This window comes from Anomalospiza imberbis, chromosome 11, assembly GCF_031753505.1.
Source record: "Anomalospiza imberbis isolate Cuckoo-Finch-1a 21T00152 chromosome 11, ASM3175350v1, whole genome shotgun sequence".
Lineage (NCBI taxonomy): Eukaryota > Metazoa > Chordata > Aves > Passeriformes > Viduidae > Anomalospiza > Anomalospiza imberbis.
In genome coordinates this window covers 8,368,332-8,386,757 of record NC_089691.1, presented here as the reverse complement: position 1 = coordinate 8,386,757, position 18,426 = coordinate 8,368,332, and the positions used below count along the sequence as shown (strand labels likewise).

The following is an 18,426-nucleotide window of genomic DNA, read 5'->3' as shown; positions in this document are numbered from 1 at the left end:
ACAGGGTCACTTGCAGAGAGAGATAGGATGCTGGTGTTTCTGCAAACAAATCCAAATTTCAGTCCAAGTGCAGCCTTCTCTGTATGGACAGGCTGTTTTGTACATTTTTGAATACCTTAGCTGGCCACTAGCTCTTCCCCTGTTTCTGTCCTTCCGGGCATTTTGGTCAGCAGGGCTGGATGCTCTGATGCTGTTTCACTTAAAATACATGAGCCTGCTTCATTCACCTCCTTCTGCCAGTGCTTCACTTAGGCTTTGGCACAAGAGTGCCTTGGGATGTAAATGGCTTTGAGATGTCCCTGTTAACTCTTATTTCTTCCTGAGTTTATCAGGAGCTTAATATTTATTGGCCTATGGTGAAACATGGCTGTTACAGTAGAGGTGCCAAATTTTAGTGTTTTTTTTAGTAACATCAGTAGGGAGGAGGGTTCTGCATAAATAATTGCATCAAACCCAACGTACTGTTTGTCTGAAGCAAAAATAAAAGGTAGGTAATGTTCTTTTCACCTGCCTTTTCTCTCTCTCCCTCCCAAATTCCCTGCATTATTGCAACTTGAATTCTGACATAAGAATTGAGCATAGATCATATAAATTGTTTCACAAAGTTAATTTAACTTGTGTCCTAAGTTGAGTTGTTACCCTATGCTGATCTGGACAGTAGATGGGGAGTAATGCAAATCTTGAACAATGTGATTGCTCCAGAAATTTCAGTGCTGCCTTGAAGAGGGGATGCCTTTCCAGGCAGAGAAATGTGCCTGTGCTCTGTCAGTGATGCTTTGTGTGCAGCAGGGAGGACTGAGGTACTTCTCAGCTTTTCATGAGCCCTTCTATCTAGAATGGTGTACTCCATCTGACCTTCCTCTGGAGCTTACCTTGAAGCTGATGTGTTTCCACTGGATGTCACTGTTGCTCTTTGGGAACACATTTAAAGTATTTTACCTGTAGTGAAAATGATGCCTCAAAATAGACTTTTAAAGGTATTTCTCTTTTCTTTGGATTAGTAGAACTGGGGTTCAGATTAACTGCATACACCACCTTTGAGGGTTTTCTGCTGCTCTGTTTTTAGGGGAATTTCTTCAGCTAAGATAATGGATTTGATTGCACTAGGGAATTTTAACACATTGAAGGTCTGGATGTATGTGTTGTTTAAGGGGTGTGCTGTCTTTCTAGATACTTGAAAATTAATTCTTGGCAACATCATACCGTCCTAAAAAAACCCCACCAAAACACAAAACCCTCAAAAGAGTAAATTCACTGTGTTAATTAATTGAAAAGGACTTAAAGGTAGAGCTGAACCTACCCCCTTCACACCACTCAATTCTTCCCATCCAGTGGAGAGAGATGAGGAAGAGGGAGAAGAAATATTTCCTCTGGACTGAATTATAAGAATCCTACATTTTATTAGTAGGTGTAAAACTGAGGTGGGTGGTTATTGTATCAATATGTCTTCTGAGGTTCACCATTTAAGAAGCAAAATGGCATTTCTTAGTTGTCTTATGCAGTTTGCTGCAGGTGCACATGTGTTGTTTAGTTCATACCTGCCCCCCAACCCCTGATCAGCACTGTAATTGCTGGCCAGGATGCTGTTTAGCCAGAACAATTTTCATAAGAGGCTCAGTAAGAGACCTCTGGAATGAATGCTGATTAATTTTCCCCTTCCCCCAAGTAGTTGCCTTGTGCTGTCTTTAAGTGGTTGCTATAAATAAACCACTTCTGTTTTCCCTTTGTCACTGAGATCGGTATTGTATTCTGAAACTGCTCATCTCTTCTTCCTTTAATGTTCAGCTGCTCCTTGCTCTACTCCCAGTGTTTTAATACACAGATGTTGTAATAAGATATTTAATGGCAGAGTCATTTGTTTGGTTGTGCCAAATAAATTGTACACTTGAACTCTGACTGAAATGAATTAAACCTCTGCAGCAGTACCATTGTTTCTGGTGCCTGTCCCCAGGATTCAGCTGGCACTTTACCCACAGGTGAGTCAGATGAGAGCACAGGTGTCACTGCCTGTAATTGTGATGGTCGTTGGTACTGAGACTGACACAAATTTGTATTTTTGCAATTTTTTCTAAATCTGTTAGAATTTAAATTCCTCATGGCTGGCTCAGATTATATAAATTGTCATTAGAAGGGCTCCTGGAGTCTCTTTAAGGCTGTATGTTTCTAAGGGTTTTCTTATTCATTCTTGGCAACAGCAGCTGATTTAGTCTGCTTTTACAAAATTTGAAAATGTTTCAGTCTGGAGGCAATTTGGTTCTTCCTCAGCTAGGTGCACACTTCCTAGAACCGAATGGTCAAAGACCTTGTTCAGCTGGAAGCCTCCTTTTTGGAAGTCACTGCTGTGACCCAGTGGTTATTTGCTGGCTGGCTGTTTCCCTGGTTTAGACACAGGCACTAACTCAGAACCTCATTGCTGAAGGCTGTAGCTATGGGATTTCTCAAGGATGGGCAGTAAGGAGCCTTTCAAGCAGCTGTGGTGTTTGAAGTGGGACAGTATGCCATGTTGTCATGTTTCTGTTTTTAAATGCAGATATTCTTCTGTTCTTGGGGCTGCTGCCTTCAGGAGCCCCCATGGCCTTTCTGGAGGTGGCTTTTCGTGGGAGTGGTACGTAGCTTGTGAGGTGAGCTGCAGAATATGGCATCTGACAGCTCTGGCTTCAACTTGACATGATGAGGGACCACCTGACCCCTAAAGCATCAGTGGGGAACATCTCTGCAGTATTGCCTTTGCCAGACTCTTACACTTTGTGAACTGTAACAAGGAGAATATAGACTCAGAGTTCAACCCCGAAGCTTTTTATGAAAAGCTGTCTGACATATGCTATAAAGATAGATGGAGAAAATCTGTTGGTACAGTAATTTTTCTGCTCTGTGAGTCAGCTTGTTCTAATGGGTTTTGAAGAGGATAACTCATCGTCATTTGGGGTTTTTAAGTGCAGGTTGTATGCAGCGTTAGCTCACTAAAATTTCTGCTGTGCCATGATTGACTGGCCTGAAGTTACATCATCAGCATAAGCTAGTCAGCCTTAAAATAGAAAGAAAATGTTTTTTTATCCTAGTTACCTATTGAAAAGCAGTGGTTTGTGGTTTTTGTTTGTTTTCACTTTTAAATTTAGGCAGCAAATAGCAGGTTTTTAAGACTGGATTGATCTCATCTCTGCAAGAACATATTTTAGTTGATTAAATCAATGCATCAGTGAGCAACGTGTGGCTCTTTGGCTTCCTGCAGCACAGGAGTAACTGGAGTGTGGCTCCCATGCTGTGTGACCTGGAGTGTGGGCTGTGCTGGCCAGAGGCCTGTAGGCAATCCAAATTACTCAAGCAGGTGGGAGGAAGGAAATTAGCAGAGGCCGGTGTGGCTGGTACCACCTGATACCTGGCTGCACCCCTGGCCTGTGGTGGAGCACAGTGATCCCTGTGGAGCAGCAGTCATCTCAACCTTCCCCTTCTCTCCTGCTCCTTGTGCAAAACTGGCCACGTGAGGCTTAGCTGCAGGAGGATGGTTTGGTGGGCAGGGTCTGGAAGAACGGTCAGCTCCTAGCAGCTGGTGGCCAGCAGCAAGGCATTCTCCTGTCAAAGCTGCTACTGCCTCTTTATTTCTTCTTCTCTTGCTCACCCCATCCAGTCTCCACCTTCCCTAGGTACTCACATTTCTGCTCCTTGTACTACTTACTGCATGTTTTGCCTGTGTGTTGAGCTGGATCTCAGCCTTGGGAGGCTTTATGTGGCCTCAGTCAGTGGCTCCCAGCAGCACAAGAGTTTTTATGTATGTTTTTGAAATATATAAAATTTTTGTATGCATGTATAGATCTTCATGATGTACTGAACAGTTTGGTGGTTCAAGTGATGTGAGCTGGTTTTGTTGCAGTTTATTTGCACATCTGCACACATCTGGCATCAAATACAGAAAGGAGCAGGTAAATCAGTGCTGTGCTGGTGAGAAATGCCTTCTTGCTCTTGCATAGGAGAGAAGAGGCAGAGGCAAATCTTCGTTTCTACTTAGAAAAAGTACATGTGGAAGAACTTCTGGAGACTTTTTCAATCTGTCAGAATTCCTTCTTTGTTGATTTGTAAGGGAAGGAGCTGCACCAGGCATTGGGCTGTGGAAAAGTGTTTTGAGAGCTGTGATCTTGGCCTTCAATTAAAATTTTGTCCATTAGTATAAATTGAGAAACTGAAGTCTGCAGTTGCTTAACCAGTTGGCTACCTCCTTTAGTTAAACTTCTTTGTACTGCTTCTACTGGCAATAATGCAGCTAAACAATGCAAATAGTGTTTGTTCTACAAGAAAGATATCATTTTGAAAGAAAAGGAAAGAAGAATAGGTTCCTTAGTAGAGATCTATTTGTGTTTTTCAAACTTAATTTATTCTGAATGAAATATTCAAGCTTGCATAACTAAAACTTGAAACTTCAAAGTAAACTTGTTCTTAATCTCGTTGAGGAGGAAAACCAGTTCAAGATATAAACAAAATTAAAATTACTTAATCAAAACAGTTCCAATGCATATTGGGACATCTTGCTTCTGCTCAGCTTAACTACGGTACAATGTCTTTGCCTTCTTTCAACTACCAAATATGGAGAGAGGCTTTAACTTTACTGTTGGAGTGAAATAATCGGACTCCTCTGGGGTAGCTTACTTAATTCCTGTCATTGGGATGTAGTGTTTCCCTAAACTGCTCCAGTAAATCTTCACTTGCCTGTAGTCTGTGCCTGTGTGCAACAAGAGCACACCAAATTTCTTTGCACATAGAAAACTTTAACCTTGCAGGATTGCTTCAAGATTTTTATTTAAGGTTTGTCTTTCCTGGTGGTGGTTTAAAACCAAAGAAAAGCACACACAAAACCCCCCAAGAAAATAACAAAACCGCCTTCCACCTGGATCAGGCAGATGAGTCAGCAGAAGCTTTTCCTTTACCAGCTGTGGCAAGAACAATTCCTTTCCTCCTTTGCCTGTTTTTAATAGCATAGACTGTCCCAGCATAAACTGTCCTTTACTGTTTGCCCTCCATGGAACAGAAATCCCTGTGCAGTTATTTGCATTGCAATAGCAGATTATGTCTGTTTATTTTTCTAGCAGTCAGAAATGGATTGTGGCATTCATAATAAGAAAACAAAAACTCAGGGTTCTGTTAGGACCCATGAGCAGCAAGAGGAGGAGACCAGTCTTGCAAATACCCTGGAGCATATTGTGGGGCAGCTGGATGTTCTGACTCAGGTATGGTTTACTTTTTAATTTGTTACTGACAAAGGTACCTGTGACTGGAAGAATTGGGAATGTTTTGCAATAGTTTCATTGAATAATAATATGGCTAGTTCAAAACCTCTGCTTTTAAGTAGTATTTTGATAAGTCTTTCATCATCTGCTTCTCAGCTTCTCTCTGTCAGTTCCCTCACACTGACTTCCACCTTAGGCCCTTCTCTTCCCCAGTTTCTTTGTGCTGCAGCTTGGTAGATAGTGCTGGAGCCAGCTCTGATAGACTGTGCTGTTAGCCAGGGTTTATCTAAGGTGATGCCTGAAGGAGTGGTTGGCAGAACAACTCTGTTTTGGTGAATAATCTGTGTCTGTCTTCCCTGCTCCGTTATACCACAGCCTATAGGTGAACTCTGTTCAGATCCTACTTCTTTCCCCCACCCAGCATTCACCTACACAGTCCAATCTCTGCAGAATCCTCCTCCCATCAACAAGTCTGGGCCCTTCTGTGCCTCAGTGCTGGAACATGTTTTTCACCCACAGCTACAAACAACTAATCTCTTGCTAAAACATTCACGAACAGTTCTTTCTTGGAGTCAATAAACAATGTTTGAACAGACCCAGCCATGAATGGTGATCATCACAGAATGTGTGTACTTAATAAGAATTTGGGGATAGAAGCGTTTTTTGATTAACTAAATAACTGCTCCTTGCTCATTGTGGAGAAATACTTTTTTCTGGTTGGCTGGACGTGAATTTCATTGTGTTTTTTTGAGGTATGTGAGAAGCAGGGAGAAAGTATGGAATGGCAAACATTGGAGGTCTCCTGTAGCTGAGACTATGGTGGTAGGATGGAGAAATCTGTTGGGAGGGTTTTCCTGTGAGTTTAAATACTGTTTCTGAGGAAGAACAAGTAGGTCTTAAACACTTGGTGTTGAACATACTGATTAGTAGTCTGAGTTAGCTCTCTGCTCTTGAGAGAGTTAACTTGTCAAAGTACTTGTCAAAGAGTGTACGATGATGGGTTGGAGGGCCCATCAGGAGATTGAAGGCTGTTTTAGGGATTAAAAAAACATGCCACAACTACAAGCAGTCTAAAATAGTGTAGGATGAAACCCAAAAGGTATTTAAGTTCACTTGGCAGAAATGCAAAAAAGCACTTTTGCTGTGATCTTTAAAACACTGAACACTGGAGGAGGGGAGGGAAATCTTGTGTGACACTGGGCCCTCATACTTGTGAGTAAAAAGCAACCCAATATATACACAAAATATTTTAATAATGTTTTTACATCTCCCTAGTAGGCTTGGAATGTGATTGTTATCTTTCATTACATTAATCACATCCACATTTCTGATGATGGATGTGTAATAGCTCCTTTTCAACTTCATAGGTGTTTAGAGGAGGCAAATATTGCAGTAAACAGTACATGTGGGATTTAACCTAAATATAAGCAATGCAAATATCTCTGTCGAAGATATTGTGTAAGTGTAGAAAATTCTAAATGTTGTTTTAAACCTAGCAGAAAGAGAAATTGAGATCAGTGGGGGAGGAATAAATTAGTAAGTTATAGGATAAAATTGGAAATAGCCCTGAAATAGTAAAAAACCAAAAAGCTGCCTTGAGTAACTGTGTTCTTCAACCTTTTACCTTTTTTGTAGCATTTTTACCATCTTTGATGTACTTAATTTCCCACTGGTTCTACTCTGTGTATGTTGTATTAGCACCATTTTAATGCATTTGTACAGGTAGATGTTCCTGACGTGCTGCTTTTGTGCCAAGGTTTTGATATGTAGCAGTGACACACGCTGACACCAAACAAAGTTTAGCAAATGAGCCTGGAAGAATTCCTCATTCCTGGACTAAGGCAGAAGGCACCTCAGAGAGGAGGGATGTGGGCAGGTAGCAGGGTGGATGTGGAGGATGTTGACTTGCATGTCTGAACTTTGGCTTTTCCAACTTGGGCTGGTAGGAGAGGGGAATGCAACTCCAGCAGAGCCACTGTTACCCCTCTTTGGTGCAATTGGATGTACTCTGGTAGGAGCCGTGGTGTGCAGAGATCCAAGTGAACTGGAAGCAGTGCCTGGTGGTGTGGGGCTGCTTGTCCTTGCAAGGCATTTCTGCCAAAGCACAAATGGGTGCTGCTCCCTGCAGGCAGCAGATTCAAACCAAAGTGTGTGTGTCAGCTTTGGGCCTGCTGACTTCTTTGTGAAAGGAGGACACCACTGCTTCTTTAAAACAACAGAAAGCTTTCATAAACAACACTTAACAGGTGTCACTATTTTCTCTTCTTGGAGAAGGGCTGAAGATGCTCCTAGTGCTCTGTTAAAATCATAATTCGTGAGTATTGTGTGTTTCAAGAGAACTCTTGAGGGCATAAGCAGGGGCATCCACTTGAAGGGAAAGAGGATGTGACATTTCCAGAAACCCTCTGTTGATGTAGCCATCCATGGGCTTCTCAGGAATTTAATCTGTTAGCTCCATGGGAGCTTGGATTGATTTCTGATGTGTATCCTGAGTGCCTGTGTTCATTGTTCTTGTTGTTGATGCAAAGCTGTGTTGCCATCGTGTAAAGTACCGGTGGGAGAAGGTTAAAGTTGTGATAAACTACTTTGGGAAATTATGCAGATCTAAGCCAAATTTATTTTCCTAATATTTTTTCTGTAGCTGTTGTTTCAAGGTTTAAACTTGGTATCATGTAGAAGTGGGAAGGAGAGAAAATACTGCCAATTTCTGCTGAAAGAGGTGATAGTAAGACATCAGCTGGGGGCTGTCATCTCTTGCCAGCACACAGCTTTGTTCTGAGCTGCACATATGAAGCTGCATCACCAATTATTAGTACCTTCCCTCTGCTGGCAGTAGATTTCCAGATGAAATGAGGTGTCATGTGCTTGGATTGAGTGAGATCATTTTTGTTCAATTCAGAGGTCTCTTCCAGCCAGTCAGCAATCACTGAGGCTGTGAAGGTGTTGTGCCCTGCACAGGAGGATACACTGAAACAGACTTGCTCCTTCAGCTGGGCATTTCAGTTCTTATCAGAGAGAGATAGATCAAAAGAATCCAGTGGCTTTTGTATATCACAACTAGCAGTAACCATAAGAGTGAATAGAAGCTTTGCTAAGCTTCATTCTTATGTTGTTGATATGATTCAATTCTTTAAAGTTGATGATTCAACTAGTCTTTGATTCAATTAAACCTTTTTTTCCTTCCCCTCCCCAAAGCTCTGTCAGGATATCTTTAATTTTACTTGTAAGAAACTGGTCTAATGTGACCTGACAGGGTCTTCATATTTTTTTCCTGAAAGTGGTTTGTATTTGGCCTTACATGGCTCTTTTTCAGAAGAGTGGCATATGCTTAATAGTTCTGCTGCCTTGAAGAGTGAAGTTGAGACCTGGACATATGCCAGTTGTTCCCAGTAGTTTTGGATTACTTAGATGCCATGGTTGCCCTCTGTAGGAAAGCAAAGGAACGAGTAAGATGAGAGTAAAAAATGTATGATGCTGATGCTTTGCCCCTCCCTTTCCTGCAGCTTATTCTCTTGTCAGTGTCTCAGTGTTTAAAAATCCTCTACTGGCATTTCAGAGATGTGAAAAGGATGAAAATGCAAACTGTTTATCAATTTATTTGTTTTTGAGCCTGGATCTCAGTATCTCAGTGCCTATATGAAGAGTTGGGGTGAATATTTAAGGGGAAAACAAGGTGATTTTCTCTCTTGGATAACCTGGCACAGAAAGGCGTATTTTGGCTGAAACAAAAATGTAGCAGATAACAAAGATTTGTTTGGTTCAGGTGCATTTCCTGCATTTACAGCTGAGCTGCCCTTCTGAAAAGATTGTCTGTGAGTAACTGTCTTGGCTACATTTGCAGTGATCATCTTCAAACAGTTTAATGTTCTCTTGTCCTCACTCCACACACCTCCAGCTGCTGTGTTCACTGTGTTCATCTGTGGGCAGCAGGCACTGAGGCAAAAGCTGCTGGTTTTATGTGGGAAGGAAGATGTCTTCTCCAAATGAAGAGTTCAGAACCAGGTTAGCATAAAAATTCATAAATAGCTGCGATAATCCACCCACAGGAAATGGCTTTATATACTTCCCCAAACTAATCTTGCATTGAAGCTGGGAGAAAACAACACAATGAAATGGAGAAGGCTTGATAAATCTGTAAAATAATCCAAAGCCTGAATCAAAGGACAATCTAGCTCATGTGAGATTAAAGGATTATTTCACTCCAGAAAAGATTGCAGGCGGAAAAAGAATTTTTCTAATTTTTTTTTTTTTTTTGCATAAAAAAAGACTTGGACACAAGTGAGTTACTTTTTAATTAAAGCTGAAAATATCTGTGTGTCCAGTGCTTAGTAATGAAAGCGAATAAAATCAAATTTTTACTCCTCTTTTCAGATGCGGTCTCAAGCCTATGTTGGTGAGGGATGAATGTTGTCTCTCTTTTGAGAGGCACTGAATGTAAATTAAGCAACTGGTTTAGTAAAATGTATGCTTTATGACTTCCAGTAGTTACAAGTCAAGAAGAAATATTTGGAAGTGGTGGGAGGATCATGTTCCAAGTGCTCCTGCCTTTGCTGTGCACAAATATCTTGGTTTCTGTGTTGCTCTCAAGACCTGAACGCTGCTGGACCCAATATACAGGAGAAAAACTGCAAGTAATTTTTATTCCAAGAGAAATAGTTTGAAATCTGAAACACTAATAAAAAAGTTCTCATCTGAAAATCTGTGGAGTGTCAGATGAGCTTGTTCTTTAAATCTGAATTTAAAAGACATAGAGGCTATTTCTTGTGAATCAGACCCATCTTTTAGAGATTCAGTAGCTTTGATCTCTCACTCAAAACAAATTACGTACCCTGGTTATTGCCAGTCCTCTGTGTCATTGAGCAGAGCAACTTTTTTTTCCCACTGAAATTTGCTTCCAAAATGTGGTTGTTATAAAACCTTGATGCAAATACATTTTTCTCCTTTCTGAGATGGCTTAAATTAAATGCACTCTGAGGGATACTGCTGTGTTAACAGGACAGTCTCTGAAGGCTGGCTCTTCAGAAGTGCTGATTCTCTCGCTGGATGTGCACAGGACCTTTACCTTCCATTTTCTTTCAGTGGGAAGGAATATTAAACACCTCCCACAATTTGTTTTCACAAACAGACTTTGAAGATTAATATAAACTGCTGTTCAGGTATTGGATACCAGCAGCTGAGTTCATTTAGGTGAGTGATTTGCATCCTCTCAGAGGCAGGGGACGGATGTGGGAAGGCTTTGGAGTCTTTGTGGCTGGGAAGACCTCTGGTCATTTGGGGTTCTAACCTCTGTACTGTGCAGTTGCTGTCATGGTGCATGTTTGGACACTTTGTTGTAGCTCATCCTGACTGGCTGTGTTTTTGGTAAAACTGGGAGTCTCCTGACTCGTTTTGCTGTGCTGGCCCAGCCCCAGAGGTCTGGGAGCTCTGCACTGAGGAAGCTGCACTGAAGCCATCAGCCGTTCCCTTCTAGAAAAGTGCAGGATCTGATGTAAGTGCCATCAGTTTAGCTTTGGCTGATCAACTGTCAAGACTAAAGCAACAGCAACGTGTGATGCAACATTTCTAGTCAGAGGGCTGTAAATGGAAAGACTCAGTTGCAAAGGGATTGTGTGCCTTGTGTCTCCACCCTGTGTGGATGAAACTGGCAGAGCCTGTGGCTCATTTTTGTAGCTAGGATTGAGTTAATACAAAGGATAACCTTTTCTGGTCACTGTGATACTGGTACTGATCGTACTGCTTGCTCTGGCAAATACTGGATGGTACTAGAATTTTTGTGTATGCTTGTGTGGTTTTCCTACTGTAAAAAAGCACAGTGATCACTTCTTGCTGTGCTGAGTACCACAGGAGGAGATTTGTGCATTGTACCAAAGTTGCTCCTATAATGTAGTGAAAGGGTTGGTAAACTGTAATTCAGGTAATTCTGCAGAAAGTGAGGTGTGCTGGGAGGTGGAAGGAGAGATGGCAGCTGAGAATGAGAAAATGGTTTGTTTGGAAGGGACCTTAAAGTTCATCTAGTTCCAGCCCTGCTGCCAGGTCAGGTTGCTCACAGCCCCATCCAGCCTGGCCTTGAACACTTCCAGGGATGGGGCAGCCACAGCTTCTCTGGACAGCCTGGGCCAGGGCCTCACCACCCTCATTTTAATACTAAAAGGAGGGTAGCTGAGCAGTACTGGCTTTGAGTTTCCTAACTAACCATTTCCTTCTTGTAGTGCTTTGGGCTGCTAAACAGAAAAAATTCTTTACTTTTCAAGTGTCCTCAGTAGGGGATGTCTGAATGGTGGATGAAGAGAGCTGGTGGGACTATGAACTCTCCTGTCCTGCACTAGAGAGCAGACAAGGAGGTTGTTTAGCAACACAACTTGAGCAGATCCTGATGAGGCCAGGCTAGTGCTGACATTTGTCCTTCTGCAGGCATCGTCATGTATTCCTAATCCATGTGACCCCACAGTGACCATTGGAGAGATGTGCAAAACCTGCATTGAGGGTCTGTGGGACTTCCTGACTCAGAGCTGTACAGCAGCACTGACCAAGTTGTTCCTCTCCAGCTGCACTGGGGCTAAGTGTGTTGCAGAACAATAATAAAAGTCTGTGGAATTTGAAGCAAGTTACAAAGTAAACCCAGGAAAATTAATGGTGTTGAATTAGAGAATGGGATAGTGCTGAGTCTTCACTCACTAACTCAGCCTGGTGTGAAATATTCTATGCAAATAGGCTTTGTGAGAATTCACGTTAGAGTTTGCCTTCAAAGCCATTGAGATGGTGAGCAGCTACAGACCTGATTTTAAATGTTTGGGGTAGCACATCTTATTTCAGTCTGAGCACATGAGGAACTATCATTTCCTTTAGAAATACCCCACATTTTATTTTAAACCACATTTTTTATAAACCAAAACCTACTCTGAGGTTAAGACTTTGACTACTGGAGTAAGGCTGGTCCTTGCAGGCTTTTGTTCTCTACATAAAGTGTTAATTCTGTGAAAGCTTCATGCTTTGTTCTACTGTGAGATGAGACTTACCTCCTCACTTAGTCTGAACTGCCAGCTCTTGCTGAGAATGCTTCACAGGTGCAGAAGGTGTGTAGCTGGCTTGGGTGCCATCTCAAAGCTGTTAGATGACGATTTGCACATGAGGAGAGCAGCCCAGCTCTCTTCAAGTGTGCTTGGGAAGAGCAGGGATCTGCTCTGGGGGTCCAGGTGCAGCTGCTGAGGTGGAGGGGCACTGGCTGCATGTTGGGGCAAAACCCAACATGGTATGGGAGGAGGAGAAGCTGTTCTTGCCAGACAGGTTCGTGCTTGAGCTCTTGCTGCAGAAGTTCTCCCATGAGCCTTTCAATCTTGCAGCTGCAGTTTGGAGTTGTAAACTGTGATTAGTGGTGGGAGTTAAGGTTTTTTTCTCCTCCTGTAAAAGGTATGTAGGGCTACCCCAGTGCAAACCCTTCCTCTGGTAGTTTGTTTCACTCATTGCATTAGTTTAGAGAAAGGGCTCCCAGGCTTAATTTACCTAGCTGCCCCTTGGATGCTAAGGCAGCATTTTTATGATGCAGTTCACTTGTACTTCTTGGCCATGTTTGGGAGTAAAGTGGGCTCTGAAATTGCTAATTTTAGGGAAATCATATGAAGTTACAGCAGGGCATCTTTGAGAACACACCTGCACTGGCCATGCTTGTTACAGAGAGCAGAGCTCTTTAACCTGCAACTCCAGGTCAAACGTGACAAGTCTCATTCTGTAAATCTATGGGCAATCTGTAGTCTTCAACGGACCTCTTAGAAACCATCAATCCCTAAGTTCTTCCTTGTACCCACACAGTGGAGTGGAGAAAGTGTGGGAGCAGAAACTTACAAACTTCTGCATTTATTTTGTGCTTATTGTGGGTGATTTTTTTTTATAAATTGAAAAGAAAATGCTATCTTCATAAATTAACATGTCAGAGAAGAAAAATCTGAAGAGGCAGAAGTAATGTTTTTTCTTTGAGCTGTTTGGTATGTTAGTGTTCTGCAAAATGTTTTAGCATATGCTTACAAAAAACAGTGGAGCAAACTTTTGAGGATCTTTTTAAGTAAAGCTAGAAAACTATTTCTGCTTTCTTTGAGATCAGTGGAGAGAGGGATTTTCTGCTATGAAGAAACAGGAATAGAAGTGCAAGTGTCCTATTTTTCCTGCACAGAGCCAAGAACACATCTGTGGTGCAGTCACTGTGCAGGATCATATCCCTTGTAGGTTCAGCCAAGCTGTTGTTACTTGATCTGAGGAACTGCTGTGTCCATACTTTTGGGGGGGTTCCCTGATTACTGGTGATCAGCCAGGCAGTTCTCTGACCCCTGTGCTATTCCATGGCTCACTCAGAGCACCGTGACTGCATACTGGAAAGGCCCTGTGCAGCACCTTTGGCCTTGCACAGAGTGTCCCTGAGCAGGGTGAGCATTAGTTACTCCACCCTTCTGTGCCCTTGCCCACCTTGCCCCCAGCTCTAAGTCCTGCTTTAGCTCATAGCAGCCATCTGGCTGGCTGGATCTCTCCTGGCAGGAACTCCACCGCTGCTCCAGAGCCTTGCTGGTGACCTCTGCTCCCTTGCTCTGGACTCTGCCATTCAGGTTTCCTTCAGTGCTGGTGGAACTGGTTTCTTTTGGCATTCAATTAGCACCTGGTTCCCCTTATCTGTCCTCCTCAAAAGCCCCCCCAGGGCTGCTGCAGAAGCTTCAACCCTAAGGCCAGTGGCTTTTAAATTGTCTCTGCTGCTTAATCAAACATGTTTAAGAGGGGCTAAGGAAAAGATACCAATGAGAGCATCTTGGAACAGCATCCCAAATCACTGTTATTTGGGTTGTAAAAATAACATGGTGGAATGGTATAAGGGGCTTGTATCAGGTAAGCAAGAATGGTGCCTCAGTTCAGGTGTCCTGGAGGAGGATGGAAGTGAATATTCCCCAGAATTTTTAAGTAAATTGGAGGCAACTTTTTATTTCTCCATAGTTTCTTATTAATGTTTCCAAAGAGAAGAGTGGTTTTTTTCAATGCTGAATCTGTGAAGATAAATGAAGACAAATGTTTCTAGAAGTGTTGGTAGAAGTGATTAAAGTTTTCTATGAAAAATTCCTGTATTCTGTTCTGGTGCCCATATTAATGCTCAATGTATTACTGTAATGCCAGAAATACTCCTTAAAAATAAATAGCTTGGTCTTTTCTTCTTGTTTAAGCCTAAGCTGTTATCCTTCTGCCAATTTGAGCCAGGACTTCAATAAATTATCCAGCATTTACTCCCTGGTGCGTAATGGAGACATGTACTGTATTCCTGACACACCAGGAAGCCCAGATTCTGCCACAGAGTGCAAACTGGGCTCTGGTGAATCCTCACTGGATCTGGCTGACAGTGTTCTCCTCCTTGGCTTAACTGCTGGTTTGTTATCTTTGAGAAGCCATAGCAGAAGCATGCAGGAGTTGAATGGGTGCAGTTTCATTTGCCTCCTGAGAATGACATGCTTTATAAATAGCACTAAAATACACTATTTCATGGAAATAGTGTAAAACTTTCAGCTGCTAATAAAGGAGCTTTTCTGTGCAAGTTGCAATATAGCACTTATAGCAGCTGGGCAGTATTTGTGCTTTCCCTTACCTTCCTAGGATATCAGATGCCCTGTGTATTTATATTCATCATACATTCAAGTCTAAATGGACTATAGTCATTGATTCCTACTTTGGTCTTCCTGAATTTAATTTCTGACTGCTACTTTTCCACTTTTAGATTCCAAAAAATACTCACTGCAAGTTTCTGCTTATACTTACATGCAGTTTCCATTCCAATAAACATTTTCCTTACAGCTTTCTCACAAATTCAACGCTTTGTGAAATCTGCTTTACTTGTGTCTCATGGTGCTGTGTGTAACAGCCCTTAACTCCTATTGACAGGATCATGGTGGCAGTAAATCATGGAACAGAGAAACCACGAGTGATCTGGGCATTACTTCTGGCAGGGCAATGTGACTGGGCCTTTAATTCAGCTGATTATCTTTCTAAAGGAAATTTGATGCAATGTTTCATTCTCTCTCTTTTTATTGGAGTGTTGAGTTACTAGTTCATTTTTTTTAGATGGAAAAGCCGGGATCCCTACTGGTTTTCATTCTCTCTCTGGTTGCTTAAAGGATAAGATCTTTGCTGTAAACCCTTGGTAGACATTTGGCCTGCTGTGTTCTGCCCTTGGTAGCTTTGTCCTGGTCTCCAAGACAGTCACTAGGCAATGGCATGGCTGGACGTGGAAAAGATTAAGTCCTCTCTCCTTTGAATAGATGGGAGAGCTCCTGCTGGCTCTGGGGCACCTGGGATGTTACCTGCTGGCTCCACAATGTTTCTTCTGGTTCTCTGTGTACTTCAGTTCCCGTGCCTCAAAGGGATGGAAATAAAGGAGGAAAAAACTTAAATGCAGCTGGTGCTGTAGCCCATGGAATATTTGGGCAATGCTGGGTTTATTCTTTCAGGTGAAGCTTTCTACAGCTGCAGCAGAGCTCTTGTGCCTTGTCACAGGTCAGAAATAAGAAATATATTAGAAATAAGCTTTGAATTGGGTTTAGGGAGGAGGAAAAGGTGCATTATGATGCACTGGACAACCTCAAGCCCTTCCTGACTTCCTTGATGCAGTCTTGCAAAATGGCTTTGCCTTATGCCTACTGTTGTTTTTACTATGTCTGTTTTCTCTTCTCCCCCACGAATTGTCTCATTCCCCAAATCATTTTACAGCAGACTTTTCTTAGTCTCAAGTGGCCTTAGCCAAGCTATTTCCTCTCTTTGTGCTTTTGTTTCCCCAGCTGTAAAATGGGGATAATGAGACCTGCTTGCTTTTGTCAGGCACTTAGAGATGTGCTTACGAAATGCGCTATTAAAAGGCTTTCTATGTATAACTGCTATACAAACAGCGGTTGTCCAAGTTTATTTGAATTACTTTATTAAAGTCCAAGGTTCTGAGCATCCTTTGTTTTTAGCAGAGGATGTTATTTATGCAGTAAAAGTGCTCAAAATGTGAAGCTATTGATCGTTGCTGATAGGTTTATGGATATTAAAGCATTAAATCATCACCACCCATTATCAGCCATTGTGGTGTCTCTGAAAGCTGAAAGTGGTTGTGCATAGCTGGGGCCCTTGATTATCTTGGAGTGATCAATAAAAGGTTTTCAGCAGAAGCTTTTATTGCCACATGGTTAAAATGTTCTTCCTGTGCATCCTGTACATGATGACTTCAGCTTGAGGAGAAGGAGAGCAATCCTTTGCAGGGTAACTGGATTACACAAAGAAATGTAGGCATTATGTTGAGGTAGATATTGCCACTTGGACTTTTTCCCCTCCATCAAGGTTTTCTTGCCTGTCATGGTCCTTGTCCAGCAGGTTTTGAGTGTTTTAATTACAGCAGACCCATGGTGTTCAGGGAAGGGAGGAAATGGTTGGAAGCAAGGAGATACAATCAGAGCCATAACTGAGCAAAATTGTTTAAAATCTGTGTTTTGTTAGCAGAAGCGTGTCTGGTGCCTTATGAACCTGTCCAGGAAAGGAAATGCAGAGCCTAATCTGAAAGCACCAGTGCTGAAATGGGTGCTTGGTGCTGTCTGCAGGAGGGCTTTGTGCCCGCTGTCTGCTATTGCTCCTCTCTGAAGTCATGCGAGGCTCTGCCCTGATGGAATGCTGACACTGGAGTTCCAGCCTAGAAATACCTCGGAATATTCCTGTGAATTTAGCATTTTATTGGGCACATTTTATTGAGAGTACAGTGTGCAGTGTCTCTGTGAGTAGCTCAACAGCAGCTTTTACTTTGTTTTGCAGACAGTTTCCATCCTGGAGCAGAGGCTGACACTCACTGAGGACAAGCTGAAGGAATGTCTTGAGACTCAGCAGAAAATCATTCAGAACAAAACAAACTGATTTCCTGAGATCAGACAGGAGCTGAAGGAATTGGGAGGTTTGAGGTTGTTTGTGTTCCTAACAGACCGTGTGTGACTTGCTTTAACAATTTTGAGCACAATCTATTTTTCAATTGGAATGTATAGTTGCTGTATCTGTAAATAGCTTTGTTACTTACTAAAATAAAAACAATATTTTATTTGTAAGTGTGGGTAACAGTTGTGATCTCATGTGCTTTCCAGAAGTACAGCAGCCAGCATGTGGACTGAGTACTAACCAGGAAGGTCACATCTCTGCTGTCTCTGATCCTACTAAGTGAAAGTGTGTAAACAACTTGGAGTTGCCAGATGCCTGGCCCGGGCTGTACTAGGCTTGTTGCTGAGGTGTGTGCTGCGTGAGGGTGAGAAGCAAAGTGCTCTCAGGATGTTTGGGGCAGTGGTATTTCACCTCTGGTCTAGGACCCTGTCGAGCAGGTGAGCCCTGTCGAGCCAACTGGCACCTGGAAGGGTTTATCTCAGCCAAGTCTCACACAGCAAATCTGACACAGCAGCTGAGACCCTGGATGGTATTTGTGCAGAGGTGATTAAATCTGACACATTCAACCTGCTCGCGTGTGCAATGTAGAAAAAATGATTGAGGCTGGAACAGTGGCCCCAGCGTGTCAGATGCAGGGTGATTTCCAAGGAGATTTTGCTTCATCTTTGCTTCTTAAATTAAAGGCCGGGCAAGAGGACAGGAAGGGAACTAAACAGTGGAATGTTTTCTCCATCATGGAACTCCCCTCTTCTCATACTGGACTCCTTTAATTTTTGGTCATTTTGCAGATGTTTTCACAATTGAGTAGCTCATCACTGGCACCTTCCTCCCCTCATCGCTCCTCCTGGCTTTTTTTGGGCTTGAGCAGGTGTTCAGTATGTAGCTGCACAAGAATTTGGACTTCTGGGACGTCCTGTCTGCAACACCTCTTCTGCTAACACTTACTGGTGGTCTCCTTTCTTGCAATAAACTCTGGCCCACATTCCTGGAGGAACTTGAGCACCTCAGGGTTACCTTCCTCACTGAGGTCTGTCTGACCTCTGCAGACAGGGAGGCTGCCTCAGTCCCTGCTCTTGGTGGTACCTCGTGCCACCAGCACCTGGCAGCCTAGCACAGCTTCCAGGGCCGCCATCTCCACGTGTGTTGTGGCACTCTGGATGCTTGCCTGAGGACAGGCTGGCATCCTTACTTTACATGGGGTTTAGCTGGTTTTAAGGCCAGGCCATGTGGTTTTGGCTTTGGGATGGTTTTTGGTGTTGCACCTGTTTTTGTTGCAGGCTGTGTTGGCTGGGAC

At 42.7% G+C, this 18,426-nt stretch overlaps 1 protein-coding gene across 6 annotated transcripts in view; it reads left to right on the top strand.

Annotated features, from left to right (window-relative positions):
• Positions 1-17,321, top strand: part of POC1A (POC1 centriolar protein A) — a 53,440-nt gene extending 36,119 nt beyond the window's left edge. For 3 of the 6 annotated variants that reach the window (XM_068201704.1, XM_068201706.1, XM_068201708.1), the window contains 2 exons: positions 5,076-5,216; positions 17,019-17,321. In XM_068201704.1, the coding sequence (XP_068057805.1) occupies positions 5,076-5,216; positions 17,019-17,117 (240 nt within the window). In that variant the 3' untranslated portion in view covers positions 17,118-17,321. Of the gene's footprint in view, positions 1-5,075; positions 5,217-6,938; positions 7,074-17,018 lie in introns of those variants that run through there. The other 3 variants (XM_068201710.1, XM_068201705.1, XM_068201707.1) reach the window with 2 other exon arrangements.
• Positions 17,322-18,426: the final 1,105 nt, after the last annotated feature.